This window comes from Vidua macroura, chromosome 21, assembly GCF_024509145.1.
Source record: "Vidua macroura isolate BioBank_ID:100142 chromosome 21, ASM2450914v1, whole genome shotgun sequence".
Classification (NCBI taxonomy): domain Eukaryota; kingdom Metazoa; phylum Chordata; class Aves; order Passeriformes; family Viduidae; genus Vidua; species Vidua macroura.
This window is the reverse complement of record NC_071591.1, coordinates 9,216,250-9,241,357: the sequence shown is the minus strand read 5'-3', so window position 1 is coordinate 9,241,357 and position 25,108 is coordinate 9,216,250. Positions and strand designations below refer to the sequence as shown.

The 25,108-nt window shown below is 53.4% G+C and overlaps 1 protein-coding gene across 2 annotated transcripts in view; it reads left to right on the top strand.

The window, feature by feature from the left end:
- The window catches only part of CACNA1B (calcium voltage-gated channel subunit alpha1 B), a 295,914-nt gene that overhangs the window by 80,506 nt on the left and 190,300 nt on the right, over positions 1–25,108 (top strand). For both annotated transcript variants that reach the window (XM_053996161.1, XM_053996160.1), the window contains exon 4: positions 24,265–24,356. In XM_053996161.1, the coding sequence (XP_053852136.1) occupies positions 24,265–24,356 (92 nt within the window). The remainder of the gene's footprint in view (positions 1–24,264; positions 24,357–25,108) is intronic.

Genomic DNA, 25,108 nt, shown 5'->3' with positions numbered 1-25,108 from the left:
ATTTTCTCAGCCATGCAGGGACACTCAGTGGCCATGAACAGCAGAGATCTCCTGGAGGGAGGATTGGCTGTGGGAGAGATAAAGAGAAGTGCCCAATAAACAGGAGAGAACTGCCCCAGCTCTGACAGGTGGGAATTGAACACACATATCTTACAACCCACATGATCACAGCTGTGCTAACTTCATTCCCCTGGGATTACAGGGATCCCAGTGCAGGTGTTCAGGCACCAGTCTGCAACTGGGAAGCTGTTGCAGTTTTCCACTTGTGTGCTGCAGCACCTTCTGACCATCTCCAGGGTTACCCAATTACCCCAATGGGGTCAAACCAAGAACCAGCTGGTTCCCTTCTGGTTTTCCTTCTGCTCCTGCTGGGTTTTGTGCCATCTTCTTTTATCTTCTCCTGCTTTTAGAGAAGACATTGCAATATTTTAATGTTGTGGTAAATCTCAGGGCTGGTCCCAGCTGGTGGCTGCAGCAGAGGCTGCTGCAGGATGTTAATGTGATTTTTTGGGTCACTTTTCCCATTGTCAGTGGGCACAGAGGAGGTGTTTCATTGCCCTGTCTCTGAGGACTCCTGAACTCCACAACTGAACCAGCCAGGGAATTTTGATCCTGATTTTGGCTCTGGGAGCTGCAGGGTGGGCAGAGGCTGTAGGATGTCCTTCACCCTGTCCCAAATGCCATGTGCAGGTTACACCAGGACTGACTGGGAATGCTGTTACTTACAGGGACATGGGAACCCCTAAAAATGTTTTACAGAAAGTCCAAAAATTGGTGATGGAGCAGAACAACCTTTCCCCAGACTGGGAGATTCATTCCTGGTCTGGGTGGCCAGGTTGGAGAGCTGAGGGATTTTTCTTGCAGGAACAAGATAAGAACATCTTGTCCTGTTTGAAGCCTCTTTGTGGCCTGGTTTGGTGTTTAACCAGACAGGAGTGGGGGTGTCCTGCTGCAGAGTGAGGCTGTAACTGCTTTGATAACCCCCTGATGGCTTGAGGGGATTTATGTCAGAGAGAACAGCTCCAGGGGAAGGGACACAACTTCCCCAGGAGCTTCCTGCAGCCCATGCTCAGAGCTTTTGGAGTCAGGAGAGCAAATTTCAGAGCTGAGCTCTGCTGGGTTTTAGGGCAGTGCTGCATTTTTAAAGAGGATCTGCTCATCAGCTGCTGGGAGCTTTGAATCCCTTCTGGGGGAGCAGCTCTCCTCTCCTCTCCTCTCCTCTCCTCTCCTCTCCTCTCCTCTCCTCTCCTCTCCTCTCCTCTCCTCTCCTCCTCCTCTCCTCTCCTCTCCTCTCCTCTCCTCTCCTCTCCTCTCCTCTCCTCTCCTCTCCTCTCCTCTCCTCTCCTCTCCTCTCCTCTCCTCTCCTCTCCTCTCCTCTCCTCTCCTCTCCTCTCCTCTCCTCTCCTCTCCTCTCCTCTCCTCTCCTCTCCTCTCCTCTCCTCTCCTCTCCTCTCCTCTCCTCTCCTCTCCTCTCCTCTCCTCTCCTCTCCTCTCCTCTCGTACCCCCCTTCTCTTTTTCCTTCTGTCTCTGTTTTTTTTTCTCTAACTCCAGGGATTTAGCACAGCCTTGGGTGAGCAACAGTCTATGAATCGGTGGCATTCCTCTGGAATTTCTGGTTCCTTCCATTGCTTCTTTCAGCAGACCCAGTCTGTGTGTGAAGATGTCTCCCTCTCATTGCTTTCACTCTGCCCTCCCTGAAGCCCTTTCAGGAGCAGAGCCTCTTCTCCCTGCTCCCCTGGCCCAACACAAGGAGCCCATTTTGGCAGCAGCGAGCCCAGATGTGCTCCCCAGGGTGGCAATTGTGACCTCCTGTGCCAGAGTGCCAGGCTGGAGATCCTGGGAAAACAGGGAGGGCATCAGTGCTTTGCCCTTCTCTGGATTTATCCCCTCATCCCAAGCCACAGTATCTGAGCTCAGGGTCAGCCGACACAGCTGAACCAACGGGAGGTTCTTAGGGGTGCATTCCTCTGGGGACTAAAAATCAGGATCAGAGGGATACCTGGAAGCCCCTGGAGTGCTCAGCCCAGCCCTGGAGCCTCCTTTGGATGGATTTCCTGGATTGGGAGCCTCCCCAGGGCCACAGCCCCAGGCCCAGGCTGCGATCCCTCCCTGCATCCCCGTGCCCTGTACCAGGGCTGCCAGCACTGCTCCCATCCTCCCAAAGCCCAGGGCTGCCCCATGCAGGCTGCACGTCCATCCTGCTGGCTCTGCTCTTCCCAGCCATGGGCAGAGCTGGTTCCTCTCAGCTGTTCAGTTCATCAGGAGCTTGATTTGGTGGGAAAATGTGTGTTCAGAGCAAGCCTGCAGCTGATGGGGCGATGCTGTGGAGCTCCAAGGAGAGCCAGTGAAAAGGGAGAGATGAGAGCTGCCTGGGAGCTCCCGGAGCAGCTTCTCCACTTCTCTGGCTGTTCCAGCTCTGCCCATGGCTGGGAAGAGCAGAGCCAGCAGGATGGACGTGCAGCCTGCATGGGGCTGTAGCCCTGGGCTTTGGGAGGATGGGAGCAGTGCTGGCAGCCCTGGTACAGGGCACAGGGATGCAGGGAGGGATCGCAGCCTGGGCCTGGGGCTGTGGCCCTGGGGAGGCTCCCAATCCAGGAAATCCATCCAAAGGAGGCTCCAGGGCTGGGCTGAGCACTCCAGGGGCTTCCAGGTATCCCTCTGATCCTGATTTTTAGAGCTTGGCCTGATATTTTCCACTTCTGCTGAACAACCTGAGGAAAATCAGCTCAGCATGCTCGGGGAACCTGGCTACTTCTCTCATTACTTTTTCTCACAAGGTGTGAAAATCAGCTGTTACTCCATTTTCTGGCTTTATATATAAATTTAAAAGCACATTTGTGCTGACTCATGGAGAATTAGCCAAGATAAAGCACCATTTTGAACCACCTAATTGAGCAAACACTGAAAGGAAATGTTTGATTACTCCTTCAGCTCCTCATTTTTCCTGGCTGAGGCCATTTACTGTATTCAGCTCAAATTAACCAGCACTTTTGGTTTCACTCCACATGCATTTTCCTTTGAGAAAGTATTTTCCAAAAGGAGTTTGCTCAGCTTTCTTCCATTCCCAGTGTTTAGAATGAGAATAAAAATCAGATTTCTCATCCTCCCAGGGTGTTGAATGGGAATCTTGCTTTATTTAGGCTGCACACCAGTGCTTTTGTAAGGGATATTCTGTGTGTGGAGGGAAGATGCTGTAAAATATTATAAAGAGATTTTAGTTTCTCAAGTTCACACACAAGCTGGGAATTTGCACATGTGTGTGCTGGCAGCTCATTTTTATGTGTGCCCTGAATGATTTTTTATAGAAATGAGACCTGTCTGGACATCTGGATGTTATTGGGAGCTGACTCTTAAATTTCTTTTTCTAGAAGATGGGTTTCCTGTGTTGCAAATCTTGAGGCAAAACCTACCAAGTTTGTTTTATGTGTGTTTAATTTTAATGGAGATAATTACTGGGGAATAATTGAGAGTCTTGCTCTGGTTTGACCTGTATCAATTAATTGTTTTTCCGCTCAGTGGAAGAGGATGGGGCTCTCCACCATCTGAGGTAGAGAGTTTAAAAATAATTTTCCTGCTCCTTCTGATCTGCTGCTGTGATTTCGATGGGAAGAGAGGCCCTGTCTCTTTGTGATGGCTTTAATTGAAATCCACTCAGCACAGAAACGCTGCACGTCTCCAAAGATGCTGCACTTACTGCACTGGGCAGGTTTTGTATTTATCAACTGGTTTGGGCTAGAAAGAGCTGAAAACTCACCTTGTTCCACCCCAGCCATGGCAGGGACCCCTCCCACTGTCCCAGGCTGCTCCAAGCCCCATCCAGCCTGGCCTTGGGCACTGCCAGGGATCCAGGGGCAGTCCCAGCTGCTCTGGGCACCCTGTGCCAGGGCCTGCCCACCCTCCCAGGGAGCAATTCCTGATTCCTGATTCCCAATATCCCATCCATCCCCGCCCTCTGGCAGTGGGAGCCATTCCCTGTGTCCTGTCCCTCCATCCCTTGGCCCCAGTCCCTCTCCAGCTCTCCTGGAGCCCCTTCAGGCCCTGGAAGGGCTCTGAGCTCTCCCTGGAGCTTCTCCTCTCCAGGTGAACACCTCCAGCCTGGCTCCAGCCCTTGGAGCATCTCCATGGCCTCCTCTGAATCTCTCCAGCTGCTCCAGCTCCTTCCTGTGCCAGGGATTGTCCCCATTGTGTCACCCAGCCCTGGCCAGTGCTTTCTGCCCCAGGGATGGGCGCTGGGCAGGGTGGGCATGCCCTCATCCCCCCAGCCTGTGCCACAGACCATTCCCTGGAATTCCCTGGCTCTCTCCCACAGCCTCTGGAGCTTCTTTGTGGGTCAGAGTGGATCCAGCTGCTCCCAAAACACAGGGATAACAAATGCCAGAGTGATTTCAGCAGTGCTGAGCTGGTCTCCAGCCCAGGAGCTGGATTTCTCATTAGCCCTGTGAGATCAGGGTGTGCTGCACACGGATTTCTGCCTTTTGTTCTCTTTTATGCCTTTTAAAGATGAAAAAGCTCCCTGAGATCCTGGCAGCCGTTTGCCAGCCTGATGGGAGGGGAGGTGTGTGATGTCCTGAGCTGATGTGTGCAGGGTTTGAGGCCATGTCCCAAAAGCCTTTCCCCTGCTGGCTTTGCAAGGGCTCTCCTGGTTTGGGGGGGTCGGGAGGGGCTTGGCAGTGGTGGGATGTGTGTGAAGCTGGGCTGTGTGGGGACAAAAAGGGTGTTTTTAAGGGCTTCTCTCAGATGAAGCGGAAAAATGGATTTTTTAGGGCAATATTAAAATGCCAGGGACTGACTAAAACTGGCATCACCCCTCTGCCTCTCCTCAGGTGGCTTCCTGCCTTTTCCTGACTCCCCAGCTGATTACTGAGACAGGGGGTCACTTTTCTATGCCCTCAGCCTCCTCGTGGTGGCCAGGAGAGAGGGGGGAGGCAGGGAGGGAGCCTTGGCTCCTCCTGGAGAGCAGGTCCCTGCCAAAGGCAGAGCCCTTTGGAAGTGAAATAGGAGCAGGCACCAGCAGCTCCTCAGCTCCTCGTTAAATGCCATTTATAGCCAGGGCTGGAGCAAAGGAAACTGCTGGAATGGGGCTCATAGAATTTATAAGGGAATTTGGCACTTGGAGCTTGGAGGGGGAATGCCAGCACATGGCTCCGGGTGGAAATGCTGTGGAGGTCACCTCACGCAGCCCTTTCCACAATCCTTCACACCCTCACCCTTCTTGGCTGCTCCTCTTCTCCCTGGGGGATGTCCATGGAGGGAGCCTGAAGGAGTAACATGAATTTTGTCAGCTTTAAGGGTCTTTGAGGCTGGAGTGAAGGCTGTGCTCAGGCACTGACAGCCCCTGCCCCGAGGAGCCCTGGTGCAGAGCTGAGCTCAGCTTGCTTCTGCCTGAGGCTCTTAAAATCCTTGCTGGCACAGTTATTGGTGTCTTTCTGGATCCACTGGAGGAGCCACCTCACAGTGCTGGTGGTGGGGGAGGAGAGCCTGGCCCAGCAGAGCTGCAGGAGTGGTTGCCCCTCATTTCCTCTTCCAAAATTCCTTTTGTGTGGTTGTGCTGGAGGGACTGGCCCTGGCTGTGCTGCAGGGAGGGATTGAGTTGCGGGGGGAAGGATTCTCATGGAAGTTATTTCATATGTTTGTGTTTTACCTTCATGAAGTGGTATCAGCTTTGCAGCCCTGGGCCTCCCAAGTGCCTGGCCCTGGTGTGAGTGCAGAGCTGGGGGAGCTGTCCCTCTGTCAGGGCAGTGCCACAGGGAGCTGGCAGGGCTCAGGGAGCTGTCCCTCTGTCAGGGCAGTGCACACAGGGAGCTGGCAGGGCTGGGGGAGCTGTCCCTCTGTCAGGGGCAGTGCCACAGGGAGCTGGCAGGGCTGGGGGAGCTGTCCCTCTGTCAGGGCAGTGCCACTCGGGGCTGGCACAGCTCGGGGGAGCTGTAGCTCTGTCAGGGCAGTGCCACAGGGAGCTGGCAGGGCTGGGGGAGCTGTAGCTCTGTCAGGGCAGTGCCACAGGGAGCTGGCAGGGGCCTGGGGGAGCTGTCCCCTCTGTCAGGGCAGTGCCACTCGGGCTGGCACAGCTCGGGGAGCTGTAGCTCTGTCAGGGCAGTGCCACAGGGAGCTGGCAGCTCCTGCTCGCCCCTGTGCACGGCTCTGGGGGCTCAGCATCACCCAGAGGAGCAGCAGATAAATCCTGCTCTGCCCTTGCCGGTGCCTCCCTTGGGAATGCTGTGTGGGGGCAAATCCCTGGGACAGAGGAAGGGTTAGGACAGGGGGTTGCTGTGAGCACAGGGGGCTCCCTGAACTGCTGCCTTGCAAAGCAGGAGGGATCAGTGCAGGTGGGAGGAACATCAGACTGCACAAATGATGTTTTTCTGCTTTTACTTCTCCTCTGCTTCATCCCCACACTCCAGCTGCACCCAGCAGCTCCCTGGGCAGAGCTGTTTGCAGGCTGAAAGTTTTAAACCCAACAAAGGCCTGCCCCAGCCAGATCCCCCTCTGCCTGTGCCCCCATCTCCATGGGGAGCTGGTGCCAGGCTCCTTCCCAGGCACGTTTCTGGAATGGCTTTTGGGAAGTGCATCCTGCAGAGGTGCTGCTTGCAGCCGTGCAGTGCCAGGAGGTGCTGCTGGCAGGGCAGCTGTGCATGCAGCAGGCACTCGCTTCCCGCTGTGTCCTCCTGCAATGCCACTGTCCCCTGTCCCTCTGCCCTGCTGATGCTGCTGGAAACCTGCAGCTTCCAGAGAACTGCTCATCAGTGAGCAGAAACTCCCCCAGATGTCCCCTTGTCACACCAGGTGCCTGTCAGAGTTGAGACAGTCACAATCCAAAGCAACACTGCATTTTCAGAAGGCTTCAAACTGTTTTTATTCCAGCCTGCATGCTTTTACTACATTCTTACAAACTCAGAAGTTTACACTTTACTCATTGGTCAGGAAATACAAACCAAGTGCTCATTGGAAGAGGCAGTGGCAGGTTTCTCTTATTTATCCCTCTTTCTTTCTTGGTTTCTATGTCAATGACCTTGGTAGAAAATTCTTCCAGAGGTGAATGTGGATCCTCTTATCAAACTTCTCTCTGGCTCACAGAAGTCGCTGTGAAACCTCTTGCACAGGAGGGTCCTTGCTAGGCAGGGGGGAGGTTTGAAGCTGTTTGGGGTGGGTGATGTGTCCTTGAGGGAGGTGGGAGGGTTGGGGCCAAGCACGAAGAAGCTCTGGGTTCTGTGTGTCCCTGTGAAGGTGAAGAAGTCTGAGGTGCTGAGATGTTGAAGAGCACAAGGGAAAAGGAAATCTCGTGTTTCTGTGTAAGTCATGGGTGGGAAGAGAGACTTCCCACTCAAAAAAGCTCAGCTGGGGTGGCCAGGGATGCCCTGGTGGAGCTGTGGGGCAGGGTCTGTGCTGGCTCTTCTGTGGGGCCCAGAGGTATTGGGTGCTGAGAGATTTTGGAGGGCTGGGACCAAAGTTTTGGGATAGTTCATCTCCATCTTGAAATGGAAAGCACTGGGAGTGGGGAGCAGCGACCCAAACCCACCAAACCTTCAGTCTGAGCAAAATCAGTGCAGATTTTGAGGCTGAGAGGAGTCCAGGGTGCCCAGAGCAGCTGTGGCTGCCCCTGGATCCCTGGCAGTGCCCAAGGCCAGGCTGGACAGGGCTTGGAGCAGCCTGGGACAGTGGCAGGTGTCCCTGCCATGGCAGGGGTGGCACTGGGTGGGATTTAAGTCCCTTCCATCCAAGCCATTCCAGGCTTCTCTGGTGGGCTGGGCACTCTCTTTCCTGGATTATTCAGCAGCATCAAAAGGCAAATTGACTTTTTTTATTTTAACATCCCCTCAGCCCTCCTGATGGTTTGGAAGAGCCCAAAAGACCAGAGTCCATGGGGCAGGTGCCTTGACACAAATGTGAATTTGGGTGTGTGCTGCTGTGCTTTGGCCTGAATCCTGAGGGTGCCTTGGGCCCAGCTCTGGGGGGGCACTGGCACCAGCAGCTGCCAGGAGCTCTGATTTCCTCTCCTCTTCCTTCCTCCTCCTCCCAGCCTGGCTCTGCTGGCTCTCCCCTCAGAGCAGACAATTCTCTCCCGTGTTTCTAGCAAGGCTGTGGTGCCTGCTCCTGTGGCTGCAAACACGAGCTGCAAACTTCATTATATGAAGAAAGCCCAAAGTCAGGTGGCAGAAGAGATAATTACCTTTCTAATATAATAATGCCAGGGCTGGTGAGCCTTTTATCTCACTCTGTGCTCCTCTGTACAATCACAGGCAGGGATTAAAATTTCCTGGGTTATTGCTCGCCTGTGGCAGCCAGCGCTGTTTTCTCTGTTTGCTTTGAGGGGATTTCAGGTTAAAGGGAAAGAGGAGGATTGGGCAAGAGGAAAGAGCAGGGGGAGAAGCCCTTTGTGGTTTTAAGCAGCTGGGAGGGAGATGCAGCGGCCTGTGAGCAGGATGGGTTTTGTAGTGGTCCCATCCAATGGGAATGGGGCAGCAAGGGAGGAGGAAAACAGAAGGCAGAGCTTCAGGGAACAGCCTGGATTTGGGACTGGGTCCTGGCTGGGCTTGGTGCTTCTGTGTAAGGCTCAGGACTTCGCTGCATCTCCGTTTCCCAAAGGGAAACTGTTCTCTGTGCCGTGGGAAGAGCTGACAGCTCTCTCCCTTCTAGCAGCACTGAAGTGTTTCCCCTGCTTTCATCCTCTTTGAAGCACAAAGCTCCATCCCTGGGAGCTTCCTGGGGTGCTGTGCCCTCGTTTTCCCCACCCTGGTCCCACCTGGGCAGGGGCTGGTGAGAGCCTCCTGCATCCAGCCCTTGGTTATTCCCAGTACTCCCTCTTGGCTGATCCCTAAATGCTGATGGTGTGGGAGGCATCTCCTTGTTGTTCTCCCACCAGGAAGATCCCATGGCTGATTTACTCCCAGCAACAAGGTGCTTTTCCTGGCTGTCCCCTCCCCCTGGGGAGGGAGGGGGTTCTGGACAGCTGCTGGACTTCCAGAGCACTGCAGAGGTCAGAGCAGTCCCGTTTGCTCTGAGCTTTTGCAGAACATAAAAGCCGTAAAAATTCTGCTGCCTCATTTGTGTAACAAGGGAGACAAGAGGAGAGAGAGGAAAATGAAAGGGAACAAAGTCTTCCCTCCTGCAGCTGGGACAGGGAAAAGCTGCAGGTTTAACTCTTGCACTCAGCTGTGGCTGGCAGGGGGTTGATGTAGCTGCATGTGCAGATTCAGCCTCTCCTTTCTGTGCAAAGCACTTACAAATCCTGCTCCAGGGCACTCATTACTTTGATGAGTTTGGTGCCTTCAGTCCTCTCCTCACTTTGGGTTCCTCAGCTTGGTCTTTGGCAGAGCCTGTGCTCAGAATCCAGGAGGTGCTGGGCACGGGGGGACATCCATCCTGGCGGGTCATTTGTGAGATTTTGGCTGGAACAAGGGCATGTGAGGATGAGTTGCTGGCTCAGGGGAGGTGCTGAGGGCTGCGACAGCAAAGTCCAGGATACTCCAGGATTCAGCATCCCTCATGGAAGAGGGGATAGGTGCCATGGGCAGGGTGGGACAACAGTGATGGGACACCCTGACTGGGTGTCCCACTGCCAGGGAACTGCAGCTGAGTTAAAGGAAAGGGGGGAGATGTGTCCCTCAAAACCTGCTCATTTCATCTGAGTGGGTTTGGGGAACTTCCAGACTAAAATGCTCTTTTTATTTTTTTTTTTTTCCCTGAAGAAACACTGTCTCTGAGATAAAATCCAAAGCCTGGTTCTATCCCAGCCTGTAACTTTTGTCACCTGCAAATCCCAGGTGTCAGCTTTGTCCCTCCAGCTCTTGGTAAAGCTGTGGCATCGATGGTGCTTGGCACCCTCCAGCATCCCTCTTCTCTGCTCCCTCCTCTTCTCCCCCTCCCACAGCCTGACCTTCCTCCTTTGCTGGAGCTCTGCATCCTGCACATCCCCAGCACCTGTGCTCCAGGAGAAGGATGTGTCTTGCCAAGTCTCTCTGGGGTGGATCCTGCTTGATCCCGTTGATTCATTCCCCACCTTGCTTTGATCCAATCCCCCTGGAGCCTCTTCCCTTTTTCAGTTTGCATCTGGCTGAGCCTTCCCTTCCCTTCCCTTCCCTTCCCTTCCCTTCCCTTCCCTTCCCTTCCCTTCCCTTCCCTTCCCTTCCCTTCCCTTCCCTTCCCTTCCCTTCCCTTCCCTTCCCTTCCCTTCCCTTCCCTTCCCTTCCCCTGGGGGAATGTGACAAGGGAAGGGCCACCATAAATCCGTCTCTTTTCCATGAGCTGCAAGGAACTGAAGGAGTTCCCTCTCCTGCCAGAAGTGTGCTGTGCTGGAGGCTGCTGTGACGAGCTGTAAATATCACAGTGCCATCACTCATCGGAGCTGTCACAGCTGGAGGTGAGTGGGATTCCCTGAGCCAGGAGAAAGGGAGTGGCAATGCTGGGGGGGCTCCTCAGGAGGGTCCTGCTGTCCCCACCTCTCCCTGTGGCTCTGAAGGTGAGCTGGAGGCACCAAACTGTCTCCATCCCAAATTCTCAGACCTCAAACCCCACCCCAATGGGAAGGAGTGATGAGACAACGTAGGGTGACAGTTTTTCCCTCCAGGTTTGCAGGGTGGTCACCCAGAAATCCATGTTTTTCCTTACTGAGAAATACAGGAGGAATAATCCTCATTCCAAAAATTTTTGGTTTAGAAAGTAGAGATTCCCCATGGGAGGTTTCAGCCTGATTTTAAGTGGAAATGCTGCTTTCAGCCCACTTTACAATATTGCTGCAGTTAAAAGCAACCAAATAAAAATAAAATCTGAAGTCATATTTGAACTTAAAGCGAAACCAAAATGTTTTGTTATTTCCCACTGGAAAACTGAACTTGATGTTTCCCTGAAAACAAATATTTTTGGTGGGGAAAAAAAGGCTTTCTCCAGCCTTCTTTGAGTGCTTTTTCTAAGAACAAGCAACACTTCTTGATTTGCTGGAGTTATTGCCACAGAGATGTCACTTACCTGAGTGACCTGGAAGGTGTTCCTGCCCTAGGGGAGGGGTTGGAATGAGATGAGCTCTAAGGTCTTTCCCAACCCACCGCAAGCTATGAAATTTAGAAGGGATATTGGGCAGGAGTTGTTCCCTGACAGGATGGGCAGGCCCTGGCACAGGGTGCCCAGAGCAGCTGTGGCTGCCCCTGGATCCCTGGCAGTGCCCAAGGCCAGGCTGGACAGGGCTGGGAGCAGCCTGGCACAGTGGGAGGTGTCCCTGCCCATGGAATGAGATGGACTTTAACGTTCCTTCCAACCCAAACCCTTCTGGAATTCAGTGTTTCTGCATTTGCCCGGGCAGCTCCTAATGCTAGAATGGAGGCTGCAGCGTTCTGTGCCTGTTTGGTGCTGTTCCCCTGGGCACGATGGCAGTGTCCCCGTGCTGGCCACTGCACGCTGCAGAAGTGTGGCCTGAGCTCTGAACTGCTCCAGGGAATCTGGGGAAAACAATCAGACAGGGACAAAGCAGAACGAGTTGCGAAGGCCCCCCCAACAAGGAGTTGCATTTTTGTAGGACTTGACTGTTTTCAGGTGCTGGTGTCTCCCCAGCCCTCCCTCCTCATCCCAGCCCCTGCCCTGTGGCTGGATGCAGGAATTGCCAGTTGTGCAGTCTGATGTTCCTCCCACCTGCACTGATCCCTCCTGCTTTGCAAGGCAGCAGTTCAGGGAGCCCCCTGTGCTCACAGCAACCCCTGTCCAACCCTTCCTTTGTCCCAGGGATTTGCCCCACACAGCATTCCCAAGAATTTCCCCTCAGATAAATTTGCCCCGATGGTCTGGGGGGGACAAAGTGCCCCCAGTGCCCCCTGGCAGGCGCAGCCCACGCGGGCACATCTGGAGCTGCCTCCTGCTGCTGTTTCCAGGGCTACGGGCGGAGGGAAAGCTCCGATCCCGGGCGGAGGGAAGGCGATGACTCTGCAAATGTCAGAATCGCTTACTCTGGAAACCACGCTGAGTCCTCCCGCACCTTCCCGGCTCGGAGCTCAGCGCTGTCTAGACGATGGTCTGCTCCGTGCAAAGCCCAATTATCATAATGGCAAGCGGCTGGAAAAGCGCTCCCAGCTCCTCCCCTGCCCGCCGTGCGCGGCTGCAGCCCCAGGGATGCCCCTCTGGGGCTTTTTTCTGCTGGGAGAGCAGAGGCAGCTGCGTTTGTGGAGAGGGGCTGATGGGGCACAGACTGGAGCTGGGCACTACCACCCCCCTGAGATTTAAACCCAAAGTCAAACACAAAGCATCTCCTCCCTAAAAATCCCAGTTTAAGCAAGACCAGTGTGTTTTAGAGTGGAAAACGCAGTGTATTTTAATAGTATTTTAATTTTAGAGTGGAAAATGCAGTGTATTTTGGAGAGGAAACAGCAGCACGGAGTGGAGCAGTGACTTGTCTCACAGACGATTAAACTCATCAGGTCTTACAGCCCTCCTTGCTGAACCCAGCCTGCACATTTAGGACCCCAGGGACTGCCAGTGCTGCTCTGGGTTTCTTTTTCCCTGCCCGTGCTCTCCTCTGTTGGCTGTAGAGCTAAGCCTGGGCCGATTTAGCTCCAAACACAACACTTAACTCGGCTGCCGAAGAGCTGGGGGGGTTTTCTGGACCATTTCACAGCAATGGGCTGCATCAACAGCGAGCATCTGATGCTGTTGGCCGGCATCCCAAAGCCCTCAGTGCGATGTTCTCCTCATCACAAAGCTGCTGTGGGCCACGGGCTGCTCCTCTCCTGCAGCTGCCTGAGAAATCCCCCACGGATCTCTCTCTCTCTTTCCTGCTCCATAAATTCAGGTTTGAATTTGTGCTGAGAGGAGAAGTGGCTGCAGCACATCAGCAGCAGCAGCACTTCAGCAGCAGCCCCACACCCAGGGTTATCCCTGCTGTGTTCCTGAGTTTCAGGTGGCTGCAGCACATGGAAAAATCTCCCTGCCTGGGCTTGGAAACCTTGGAAAACTGCAGCTTCCATCTCTGCCCCATGGGACGGCTCTGGAGATTTGGAAAACACAAACATTTGCTGCTGTGCTGGGAGCTGGGATGGCAGATTTCTGCCCACAGCATGGATTTTTTTAAGGGCTGGAATGTACAGCCCAGAAATGTGGAGTTTATGATGAAAATGATGAAAATGCTGCCAGACTTTTATCTGCAGCAATTCCAGGCTTGGTAACAGCCCAGTGGAGAGCGGGAGCCTCTGTTATCTGAACAGCCAATTAATTTAAGCACATTCCCCTCTCCTGCTATAAAGATGTCACTTCCCTGTGCCAGTGACATTGCTCTGGCCCCCGAGGTGCCACCTGCCCATTGCATTGTCCCTTTCATTCGCTGGAACAGGAGCTCAGGGAGGGTTGGAGCCTCTTCCCTGGAGGTATCCAAACCCCATCCGGACACAGTCCTGGGTGACAGCTCCAGGGACCCTGCTGGGCAGGGAGCTGGGACTGCATTAGGGAATGTTACAGGTTGGAAAGGACCTTAAAGCTCATCCAGTGCCACCCCTGCCATGGCAGGGACACCTCCCACTGTCCCAGGTCACTCCCAGCCCTGTCCAGCCTGGCCTGGGACACTGCCAGGGATCCAGGGGCAGCCCCAGCTGCTCTGGGCACCCTGTGCCAGGGCCTGCCCACCCTGCCAGGGAACAATTCAATCCTATCTCTCTCTAAATTTCCCCTCTTTCAGATTTTGTTTGATGACCTCCAGAGGTCCCTCTCCAGCATGAGGCCCTCTGTCATTCTGTGGTTGCTGCCCAGGGAGTGTCTGTGAGCCCGTGCTGCCTTTGGGAAGGGGATGCTGCTGCTGTGCTTGGGGAGAAGGGATGGGGAAGCTGGAGAAAAATGGGTGGAAAAGGAGGAAAGTGGGAGAGGCAAACCAATGTCCAGGGAGAGGTGTGACCATGGGCATGAGCTGTGTGGGTGCTGAGGTGCTCCTTGAGGTCATTACAGGTGGCCTTGGGGCACACAGAAGCTGTGCTGGGATCTCTGAATATCTGGGTTCTGGCCCGTGTTCACCTGGGTGCATCGAGTTCTTTAGATTTCCTTGGCACTGAGCTGTTGTTCCTCCCATTCTCTTTATCCAAAGACTTTTGTGGTTTTGGAATCCTGTGTGAAGTAGTGGAGCACTACTGCTGCCCTGCAGATGCTCTGTCCTGTCCTAAAGGTTATAAATTTACCCCAACACCCTCCTCTTGCTGCACATCTGGCAGCCTGGGCCTGTAAGCACAGCTGGATCCCTCTTTCCCCAGCTTGGCCGGTGGGGAGTGGTGTGGTGGCTCTGTTTGGCTGTGGGAGCTCCACTCCACTCCAAACGGGCGAGGACAATGGTTAAAAATAACAAAATGAAATTTGTTTGAGCTGTTGAATTGGTGCAGGCTCTGTTTGAATTGTGAGGGGGAGAGAATTCACCTCATCACCCGTCTGGACCATGGTGGGGTGGTGCAGGAGCAGGAGTTGCACAGGATGATCCTTGTGGACTCCTTGCAGCTCAGGATATTCTGGGATTTTATTTTATTTTATTATCCCATGAACTCCCCAGCCACAGAGCAGCTGGGGCTGCCCCTGGATCCCTGGCAGTGCCCAAGGCCAGGCTGGACAGGGCTGGGAGCAGCCTGGGACAGTGGGAGGTGTCCCTGCCATGGCTGGGGTGGCACTGGATGGGATTTAGGGTCCCTTCCAACCTTGCAGGCTGTGGTTTGTGCAGCTGAGTGCAGCCAGAAGAGATTTTTTTAATTAAAGAATTGAATTTTCTGGGCTGGTGATCCCCAGCAGGGCCTGTGGGGTGTGAAGGATCTCACGTGGTGGTGGCAGACCCAGCTCCTGGAGGCAGTGCCCACCTGGAACTGCCCTGCACCTCCTCAGCTGCAGAACTCGACTTTTATCTACAAAAAACAGGGAGAAAAATGGGATTTATTTGCCACATTCATGAAATACTGCTCCCCAAGCACCCAGCATGGGAGCTGTCATGGCTAAATTATCCTAAAAAAACAGAAGGGGGGGAGTTACAATTTCTGGTTTTGATGCTGAGGGAATAAATTCTGGCTTTTCCCTGTCCACAGCCCAGCTTGCAACAGGTTTAAGGCACGGTACAGATGGCTATGAAATTATTGCCAACAGCTACTCATTATATTAGATAAGGCCCTGGGTTTATTTAGGAGAAGCAGATGGAGGGAATACACAATATTTTAGATGTCTTGGCAAAGTGTGTTTTCCTTAGAACAACACTGCATGTTTGGTGTGAGAGTTCTGGCCAAAAATAAAACAACAAAACAGGGAAAGAGGAATAATTATATCCCTTGAGGGGCAATAAGATGTGTATTTAAAAAAGAAATATTACAGTGCAAGTCAGATTAGGAGATCTGAGGCCTTATTTTAATCCTTGTGGCAAGAGGAGACTTTCTGATTTTACTTGAAAATCTATATTTTTGTGGCCTGTGGATAAAGCTTGAAAACCTGACCCCAGCTGCCTCCAAATCGGAGGGATCACAAGGCAAAGAGAGAGTTTAAATGTTATTTTTTTTCAGGATCTCCTGAGTTTTAGTCCAGCCTTGTTGATTTAGGGGCTGCCTCCCTGTGTGAGCACTGGCACTGGGGTGGGGGGGCTGCACTGGGACATCCCCCAGCCCTGCAGAGTCCAGTGCTCGCCTCAGCTGTGGCTGGGCGGGCAAAACCCCGCAGTGCAGGGGCCCAGAAAAGAGTCACCGGCCCCGAGGTGTCCTTTCCCTCCTGACTGATGTGCCCAGCACTGGCAGCTGCTTTTCCTTCCCCTCTCTGGCTGCTGCTGCCATCCCTCTCCTGGCACCAGTGGGGCAGGCTGAGCTCTTCTTCCCAGCCGTTTTGTTTTGCTTTTCCAGCACTGATGGGATGTGACAGCGCTGACATTTCCTGCCCAGCTCAGAGGCAGCTCCTCCTGGGGGCTGGCCAGGTGCAGAGGGTGAGGTGGCTGCACCTCCAAATAACACAGATCTCGTCACAGCTCCCAGGGCAGCCTGGCAAGGAGCTTCTCCTCCGTGGTGCTGGAGGGAAGGAGGGTTGGGATGTGTTCTGGTGACTCAGAGCTCTCTCCTCCTGCAGTCTCTGCTGCCCTGTTAGCCCACCTGGCAGGAAAATCCATCCCCCATCCACCCACCAGCTGGCCTGTGCCCTTTGCTTTGTGCTCGCAGCTCGTGGAGAGCACAGCTCTGCTCCTCCAGCATTCCTGGCACAGCTCTGAAGGGCAGGGCTTGGTTTGGGTGACGTTTTTCACTCACACAGGGCTCGGGAGTTTGTAATTTTTGGGAAAATGGCAGCATTAAATCAAGGCAAAACTATTTGCAGGCTTGACAAGAATTGCTTCCACTAAAAAGGAAAATGTATTTAAAGCCGGGGATGCTTCATTTTAGAACTTGACAAATGAAACAATCCCCAAATGTTGTTCTGTTGCTCTCTCATTTACATCCCTAAAGTAAGAATACTTGAAACGTTTTGCTGATCCTGAAATTCCCCTCGAAGAATCTCGTCTGCTACTGAGACAAAACCCCTCATATCTTGACCGTGGGGTGGGTGGCACCAGAACTCTCCAGGAAAGGCTTTCTGCTCCCAGCTCCTGCCTCGGGAACCTCTGGAATGACATTCTGGGGTGGCCATTCCCAAGGACAGCCAGCAGCACCTCTCCTGTGTGCTGCTAGTGGGTGAGGCTCAAGGTGTGACCTACTTTCTGATCCCCAGAGAAGGGCAGGGTGGTTTGAACTCCTCTGCACTCCGTTTTCCTGCGTGAGCTGCCTGGAATGGTTTTGGCCATGTGGTTTTCCTGCCAGCTGTCAGTGCTGATTGCAAACGAGCCTCCTTTGCCCCTCTGCAGTGGTGCATGTCCCTGTCTCTCCTGCTTAGCAGCAACAAGGACTTCTTTGAGCAGCTGCCTCATCGTCAGAACATCTTCCTTCATCCTGCACAATGCAAGCCCTGCAAATCCTCCTTTGGTGGATGAGTGGCCCTCCCTGCCCGGCTGCTGTGGCGGGCTGTAGCAGAGGAGGGGCTGGCTCCAGACACTCTCCCTCCTGGCTTCTCCCTGGAGCCTGGCTCAGGAATTACACTCACAAAAGTGAGTTTCAGGTGCTCTGGGGAGGGGATTCTGCTCCTGTTTTGCTCTGCCTCCCCCCAGGACTTGGGGAGCATTTCTGCCATGTAGAAGAGGAGGAGGAGGAGGAGGAGGGAGTTTGTGTTCACATCTGGGCACTGCTGGAGGCTGGTGGTGAATGTAATGCTGGCAAGGAAAGGCTCAGAAATGCACCTGTTTGGGGGGAGACCGGGGAATCACAGAATCCCAGAACAGCTGGGGTTGGAAGGGACCTCTGGAGATCATCCAGGCCAACCCCCAGCCAAGGCAGGGTCACCTGGAACAGGTGACACAGGAATGTGTCCAGGTGGGTTTGGGATGTCTCCAGAGAGGGAGATTCCACCTCATCCCTGGGCAGCTGTTCACCCTCAGGGAAAGAATTTCTTCCTCATGTTGAGGTGGAACTTGTTGTGTTTTAGTTTATGGCCATTGCTCCTCATCCTGCCACTGAAAAGCCCCTGGCACCATCCTGTGACACCCCTTGGAGGTATTTTATGGATTGATGGGATGCCCTCTGAATCTCCTCTTCTGGGCAGGCTGTTTGTGCCTCTAAAGCCCTTTGCTGACAAATATTGTCATTTTCTGGGCGTATTTTACTTTGCCCTCTGTTCCCTTCACGTTAGAGCTAAGGAGAGGTTTATCCCTCACTGCAGGGAGGCTGTTTTGATGGATACAATCCATGTGGGAACAAACACGTTTATCTGAGCACGGGGATCAGCCTGGGGTGCTCTGCTGGAAGGAAGGGGTGGGATCTGTCCATTGTGCTGTCCAGGAGCAGGATCAGATGGAATATGCAGGCTCTGCTGGGATGCTGAGGCCTGGTGTGGTGATCCAAAGGAGAGGCAGAGAGGTGCCAAGCCGGGCCCTTTGTGTGGCAGGGACAGGACAGCTGGTGGGGAGTCACCAGCGCCGAGTGGCAGAGCCACCAGCAGAACCTGGCACTGCCATAAATTAAACACTGCAATTAGCACCTCACATGGGCTTATCAGCCCAGGCCTGGGCTCCACTCCGTGGCGTTGGTAGTCAAGATAAAGCTCACAGGCCGTGAAATCAAACTTAGTGGAAAAGGGCACCTTTCCAAGCACTCTGATCACCGCGTGTCCCCGCTCGGGGCTGTGGCACTGCCAGCGCTGCCACCGCAGCCTGGCACGAGCCAGCTGGGCAGGGTGACAGCCACATCCCAGGGCATGGCCAGGGGCACCCCTTGGCTGGGTGCCTGTGCTGCCCTCAGGTCCTGGCTGGGGCAATCTGCCAGGCCACATCCACAGTGGCACCGGGCACTGTCCCCAGGCCACGTGCGGGTGGCACAAGGGTGACAACGGCTCGTGCTGCTGTGCCCTGCAGTGATGCCTTGTGCGGGCTGCCCTGGGACAGAAACTGGGCAGAGCTAAAGAATAAAGCAGGGATTTATTCAAAGGCCTCCAAGGATCCACCTTGGGCAGCACCAGAGCCCAGCCAGGGCTGCACCCAAGAGGAACCAAAATGGTCCCAAAATGCACGAGCGCTCCCGGGGGCTCTCACTGGGATCAGCTCTGCTCCATTTGCACCTTGCAGTTCATTGTCCCATTCCAGCTTTAGCCCAGGCACTCCCATCCTGCTTGTTTTTCTCTCTCCAGCCCACGTTGTTTGTGCTCCTGGGCCTGAGCTTTGGATCATTTGTCCTTGGTGCCCAGCTGGAGCAGGAATTGTTTTGTCTCCCTGCTCTGTGCACAGAGCTCACCATCCCCTGATGTGAAGCCCAGACCCACAGACTAAAGCAGCACAGAATGTGAAAAATAGAAAAGCTCAAACCTGAGGCATCAGCAGCTGAGGGGCTCTGAGCAGCCAGAGCCCCCAGGACACTCCTGCAGCCCTCAGGGGGTGCAGCTGGGGGGTTTCTCCCTTGGCCGTGGCTTCATCCTCTCCAAACCTTCATGATCCACTCGGAGCCTTCAGAAAAACAGGGCTGGGGTGCCCTGGTGCCACAAAGGGCCAGAGGTTGTGGCACCTCCAGGTGCTGCCTGTCTGCTGGAGTTCAGGGCCAGAATGGTGCCATGTTTCTCTTCCCAGTTTCTTCTGCAGCCTGTGGGTAGCAGAGGAGACACTGGGAAGGACAGGGGTGACAGTCAGCTTGCAGGTGACCCACAGATGGGGAAACACCTGAAACTACTCAGGCAATCTTCATGAAGTTTGTTATTTTGGTTTTCCCACTGGATTCCATTCCCAGGGGTCCCTGGGGCTTGTTAAGCACTGGTCAGGTTTAGGGAATGGGGATGATTTACCACAGTTTTCTCTCTCTCAGAGGTTTTGGGGTTATTTCTAGGGCTAGAATTTATAAAAATTAGCAAGACTACATTAAAATGCCCTCAAGTTATTCCAGTGATTCCTCCTCACCAGTGGCACCAGTGATATCCAGTGGTGAGGTCCCATGGGAAGCATTAATGGCTCTCAGACAAGGTGGGGATGATCCTGAGGAGCAGGATTTGCCTTTCACCACTCCAGTCCTCGGGATTTGGAGCACTGGGGCTAAACCTGAAGGAATTCCAAGGCATTTTCTTTGCTCAGGGCTTCACTAAGGATGTTCATTCCCGTGTCTGGCAGCCAGGGTCTTGCTGAACCAGAACAAATCAATCCTGAGCTCCCAGCCCCTTACAGGAAGGGATTGCTAATTATTTATAATATCAGAACGTTCAGGGAAGGAACTTTCCCTTCGTTCTCTGCTTTCTTTTATACCCAGAGGAACAAGCTGCTTTCATAATTTATTCCAGGCGTTGCTGGAATAAAAGTTATCAAGCATTTATCCCACAGCTGGGCTGTCTCTGGGAAGAGCTGTCAGTCAGGGCTCCTTAGTGGAGGAGAGAGAAAAGCAGCATTTAACCAAGTGATGGTGAAACTGGGGAGTGAGTGCCACTGTCCTGAGCCCCCAGGGATGGTGGGGGGGTGCCCAGGTCCTCCTCAGCAGCACAAAAATAAGAAAGGTTTGGTGTTTGGCCATCACAAAAAAGACAACATCCACAGAGGAACTGATTTTGTTGCTTAAACCCTTGGAAGTGCAATCCAAGGCAACACCCCAAACATCTGTGTTCCTGTGCATCCAATCTCTGTGTTTCTGTGCAACCCACTGAGACACAGAAATGGCAGCAGATCGAGCCATTTAACACCTAAAATCTGATTTTTTCTTCTTGCTTTTGCTTTTCCCTCTTTTGCTTTTCCTCTTCTGGCACTGGGTGCCCCACCACCTCTGCTTTGTTCTCAGCTGCTGGTGGTGCAGCCAGGGATGCTCCAGGAGGATTTTGGGATGTGCCTGTCAGCTGGCTCCTTTGATCTCTCCATTTCTTTTATTTTTAAGGATGATTTCCCACTCCTCCTGACCTAACTCGCAGTGGCTTTTATGAGCTTTCAGAGGGGAAAAGTAAAACAAAGGTGGCACTTTGGCAAAAGCCCCAGATGATGTTAATTAAGGTCTCCCCCTCACTGAGATGTTTTCCCAGGCACTTTAGGGCACTGGAATCCTGTAAATGAGCTTTGGTTTTGTAGGGGGAAAGGCGCCATCCCCACCCTGGCACAGCTTCCCCTCCTGAGCTGCTTTGTTGTGCTCCAGCTGCTGCCCCCGGGGCCTTCCTGACACCCCGAGGGTTCCTGCCATGGATGCTGACACCACAACACTTTTTAAAAGCCTCAGGGCCCCTGTGCCCCAGTTCCACTGCTGGCACAGCCTGCCTGGGGCTGCAGAGCCACGGCGGTGGGCATGGAATGCCAGGGGGCTGCAGGATGCCCAGCCTGGACTTTGCCAGCCTCTGCCTCATTCACCTGCGAGGTTCCAAAGGGAATTCAGCCCCAGAGCTGCCCCTCAGCCCCCAAGGGTCTGCTGGAGAGTCCAGAGGAGCCACGGAGCTGCTCCAGGGCTGGAGCCCCTCGGGAGCCAGGCTGGGAGAGCTGGGGGTGCTCACCTGGAGAGGAGAAGCTCCAGGGAGAGCTCAGAGCCCTTCCAGGGCCTGAAGGAACTGAAAAGGAGGGAGAGGGACTTTTTATATGGGCAGAGTGACAGAACAAGGGGCAATGATTTCAGAATGAGAGAGAGCAGAGTTAGATGGGATATTGGGCAGGAATTGTTCCATGGCAGGGTGGGCAGGCCCTGGCACAGGGTGCCCAGAGCAGCTGTGGCTGCCCCTGGATCCCTGGCAGTGCCCAAGGCCAGGCTGGCAGAGCTGGGGGTGCTCACCTGGAGAGGAGAAGCTCCAGGAGAGCTCAGAGCCCTTCCAGGGCCTGAAGGGGCTCCAGGAGAGCTGGAGAGGGACTGGGGACAAGGGATGGAGGGACAGGACACAGGGAATGGCTTCCACTGCCAGAGGGCAGGGATGGATGGGATATTGGGCAGGAATTGTTCCCTGGGAGGCCCTGGCTCAGGGTGCCCAGAGAAACCCAAACCATTCCAAGCTTTTTTCCCAGCTTTGTTTAGCCTGCAGCTGTTTTTTTACCTCTCTAGACAACACCTGAGCTGTTTTGTTTTCCAAGAGTGGTGGGCTCATGGGCAGAGGGAACAGGACCAGCTCAGCCCTGCTGGGGGTCTGTGGGGTTTGGGAGGGATGGGATGGAGCCCAGGGAGCAGCTCTGCAGCCACGGGAGGTGGTGGCTCTAGGATGCCCCGTGCAGGTTAACTGGGGGGTGACAGTGAAAATGATGTCAGAATTCATGACTTAAATGGTCAAACCCAGGCGTTTTCCTGGGAAAGGGGATTTGTGTGTGTTGCCAGAGTTGGAGCAGGCTGGTTTTGCCAGTTTGGAAGAAAATTCTGGAGTGACGACTTCATCCCATTGGAGCATTTGCTGGCACCCATCCCCTCCCGTTTGCTCTCTGAATTTAAACCAGAACAAGAAGGGCATGAAGGACCCTTTCTCTCAGCCTGGTGACAACACAAATCCATCCTGGCTCAGCTCAGATTGTGCTCTTGGGAGCCTCACCCAGGGTGGCTGTTCAGGATTATCTCCTCACTGGGTTGTTCCCACACTGCACAGGTCCATAAGTGAGCAATTAAGCTGTGAGGATGGAGGGAAGGGAGCAGAGGATGAAATCACTGGCCTGGGTGCAGAAGATTAAATTAGAAGGCTCTGCATGTGCTGGTTCTTGGTTTAAATTGTCTCCTGTTGCTCGTGCTCCAACTGCATCCATGGAGCTGATGTCATGGGAATTTTAAGGTCGTGAAAATGTGGGAACAGGTGTCCTATAGAATAAATACTCAGCTCCTCGGGTCCTGGCTGCCTCCTGCCTCCTGCCATCCAAGATCCCAGCAGGTTTTTTTCCTGATCTCCAGCACCTCCTGCTGATGGAGTCTGGCCCTTTCCGCCCAGCAATGCTGAGCCTGCTCTTCCCCGGGCCAGGCTCAGTCAGTAAATTACGGACAGGGATTTATTCTGGGAGTGCTCCCTGCACTGCCACGGCCACGTCCTGCACGGCTCGGAGTGCAATTGTACAGCTGCTCTCAGAAAACTCTGCTTTTCCTTGGGTTGGTTTCACGGTGGCTGGTCACTGCTGAATGCTCTGCAGCCTGGGGTCAAGAAACTGCAGAAAAACGGGCTCCTGTTGGCAAGAAACTGAGGGAAAGGGGCTCCTGTTGGCAAGAAACTGAGGGAAAGGGGCTCCTGTTATCAGGAAACTGAGGGAAAAGGGCTCCTGTTAGCAAGAAAATGAGGGGAAAAAGGGTCCTGTTAGCAAGAAACTGAGGGAAAGGGGAAACTGTCATAAAAAAACTGAGGAAAGTGGCTCCTGTTATCAGGAAAGTGAGGAAAAAAGAGCTCCTCTTATCAGGAAACAGGAAAAAAGACTCCTGTTATCAGGAAACGGAGGGAAAAGGGCTCCTGTTATTAAAAAAAACTAAGGAAAAATGGCTCATGTTATCAGGAAAGTGAGGGAAAAGGGCTCCTGTTATAAAAAACTGAGGGAAAAGGGCTCCTGTTATCAGGAAATTGCGGGAAAAGGGCTCCTGTTATCGGGAAAATGGGGATAAAGGGCTCCTGTTATAAAAACACTGAGCAAAAAGGGCTCTTGTTAGCAAGAAACTAAGCAGAAAGCATTCCTGGTGTCAAGAAACTGAGGAAAAGGGGCTCTTGTTAGCAAGAAAATGGGGAAAAAGAGCTCCTGGTGTCAAGACAATGGGAAAAATGGGCTCCTGTCATGAGGAAGGTGAGGGAAAAGGGCCAGATTCTCATGGTCACTGGGAGCGGTGCCGAGGATGGAGGGCTGGTGGGAGGCTTTGGCCTTGGCTTGCGTTAGAATCAGACTTGTTTAGGCTGGAAAAGCCCCCGAGGATCATTAAACCCCAACTTCAGATGAGCACAGGCACAAATAAGGGATGTTTTTGCTGGAGCACCCCAGAAGTGCTGCAGGAATTGGTGAAGGTGGCTGTGCTGTGCTCTCTGTGGGGCAGTGCTGGCTTTGTGAGTTGTCACCTGTGGGCACTGGGACAATATTTCTTCCCTGGCTGTGCCCTAAAGCAGGGAATCCATTTCATTTTCTGTGCAGAGCATCACTTTTAAGACCCCTTCTGCTCTGGGGGCTGGGTTTCGTGGTGTGGCAGACCCACCCCCTGCTCTCTGCATGTTCCCCTCCAAGAGGATGCTCTGAGCAAAAATTAATTTTGCACATGGAGAAGAAACTCCGAGCAGAAACTGCTTCAGGTGTTGGGAAACACCAGACATCAAATTGAGGGATTTGTGGATTTATTATGGAAGTTCTGGCAGGTAATTTCCAGCATAACTGAGGGATTCTGCTCCCTCTCTCTGTCTCCTGTTGGCCTGTGCTTTCCTGGGGCACAGGGTGCAGCTCTTTAGTGCCTGATGATGCCCAGTGGCCTCATAAACAGGCAGAGGTTGGGGATTCTCCTACAGCAGCCCTGGAGTTCGTGGGAATTAATTCCTTGCACTGAGCACAATCCACAATGTGATCACAGAGTTTAAAGCAGCTCCAATATTTGCTGGTTTTGCACCACACTTAGCCATGCTTTGGAAAGAGGAATTTGCATTTAATCTGGATTTCTTTTTTTTTTTAAAGCAGCTCCAATATTTGCTGGTTTTACACCAGACTTAGCCATGCTTTGGAAAGAGGAATTTGCATTTAATCTGGAATTTTTTTTCAAAGCAGCTCCAATATTTGCTGGTTTTGCACCAGACTTAGCCATGCTCTGGAAAGAGGAATTTGCATTTAATCTGGATTTTATTTTCCCGTTTCCCCTCAGGATTCTGGCGACTGCTGGGACTGACTTTGACCTGCGGACCCTGCGAGCTGTGCGGGTGCTGCGGCCCCTGAAACTCGTCTCGGGAATCCCAAGTGAGTGTCGGGACCACGTCGTGTCACAGCCCCAGGGCTCTGTAGGTTTGGGGTGTTACTGCTTTTCTCAGCAATATTTTCTCCCCCTGCTCTCAGCAGGGTCTGGCTGTCTCTCGTCCCATTTTGTGCTGATTTCAGCTCCGTGCTCCCAAATCTGCAGGTGAGGGGCTGGGATCTGTCCAAGGACCCTTTTGTCTTTGGGAGTGAAGGAATTCTCTGGGGAGAGAAGCCCTGAATTTTGGGTCTGAATTTTGCAGCTTTCAGGCTTTTCAGCTTGGATCTTCTGATGGGTTTGATCAGCTGAGCATCCTGTGCTGGGATTTTACTCTAATAAAGGGAAAGAGTGGGTGGGATCTGGCCTTGCCTACTGGATTTATGCATTTTATGTGTGAAGCTGAAGGGTCTGAATGCTCCAGTGAGGAGCTGCATCATGCCCTGAAACCATCCCAGTGCCCACACCGTGGCTTTCTGCCTTTTTTTGTCACAGGCACAGCTGCTCTGCCCCCAGCAGGGATCACTTCCAGGAGCTCTTTCATTCCTGGATGTGGAACAGAGAAGTTTGTACCCTCCAGCAAGAGCTGCTGGAAGGAGCTGCAGCACAGTGGGATGGATGCTCTGGTGTTCTCTGGATTCACCTGGGGGCAATGACAGCACCAAAAATTCCTGAAATCAGGGTGCATTCATGGGCAGGGCTGAATTCCTGCTGAATTCCCAGCCAGGACACATCCTTGGAAAGGTGGCATTTGTTATCA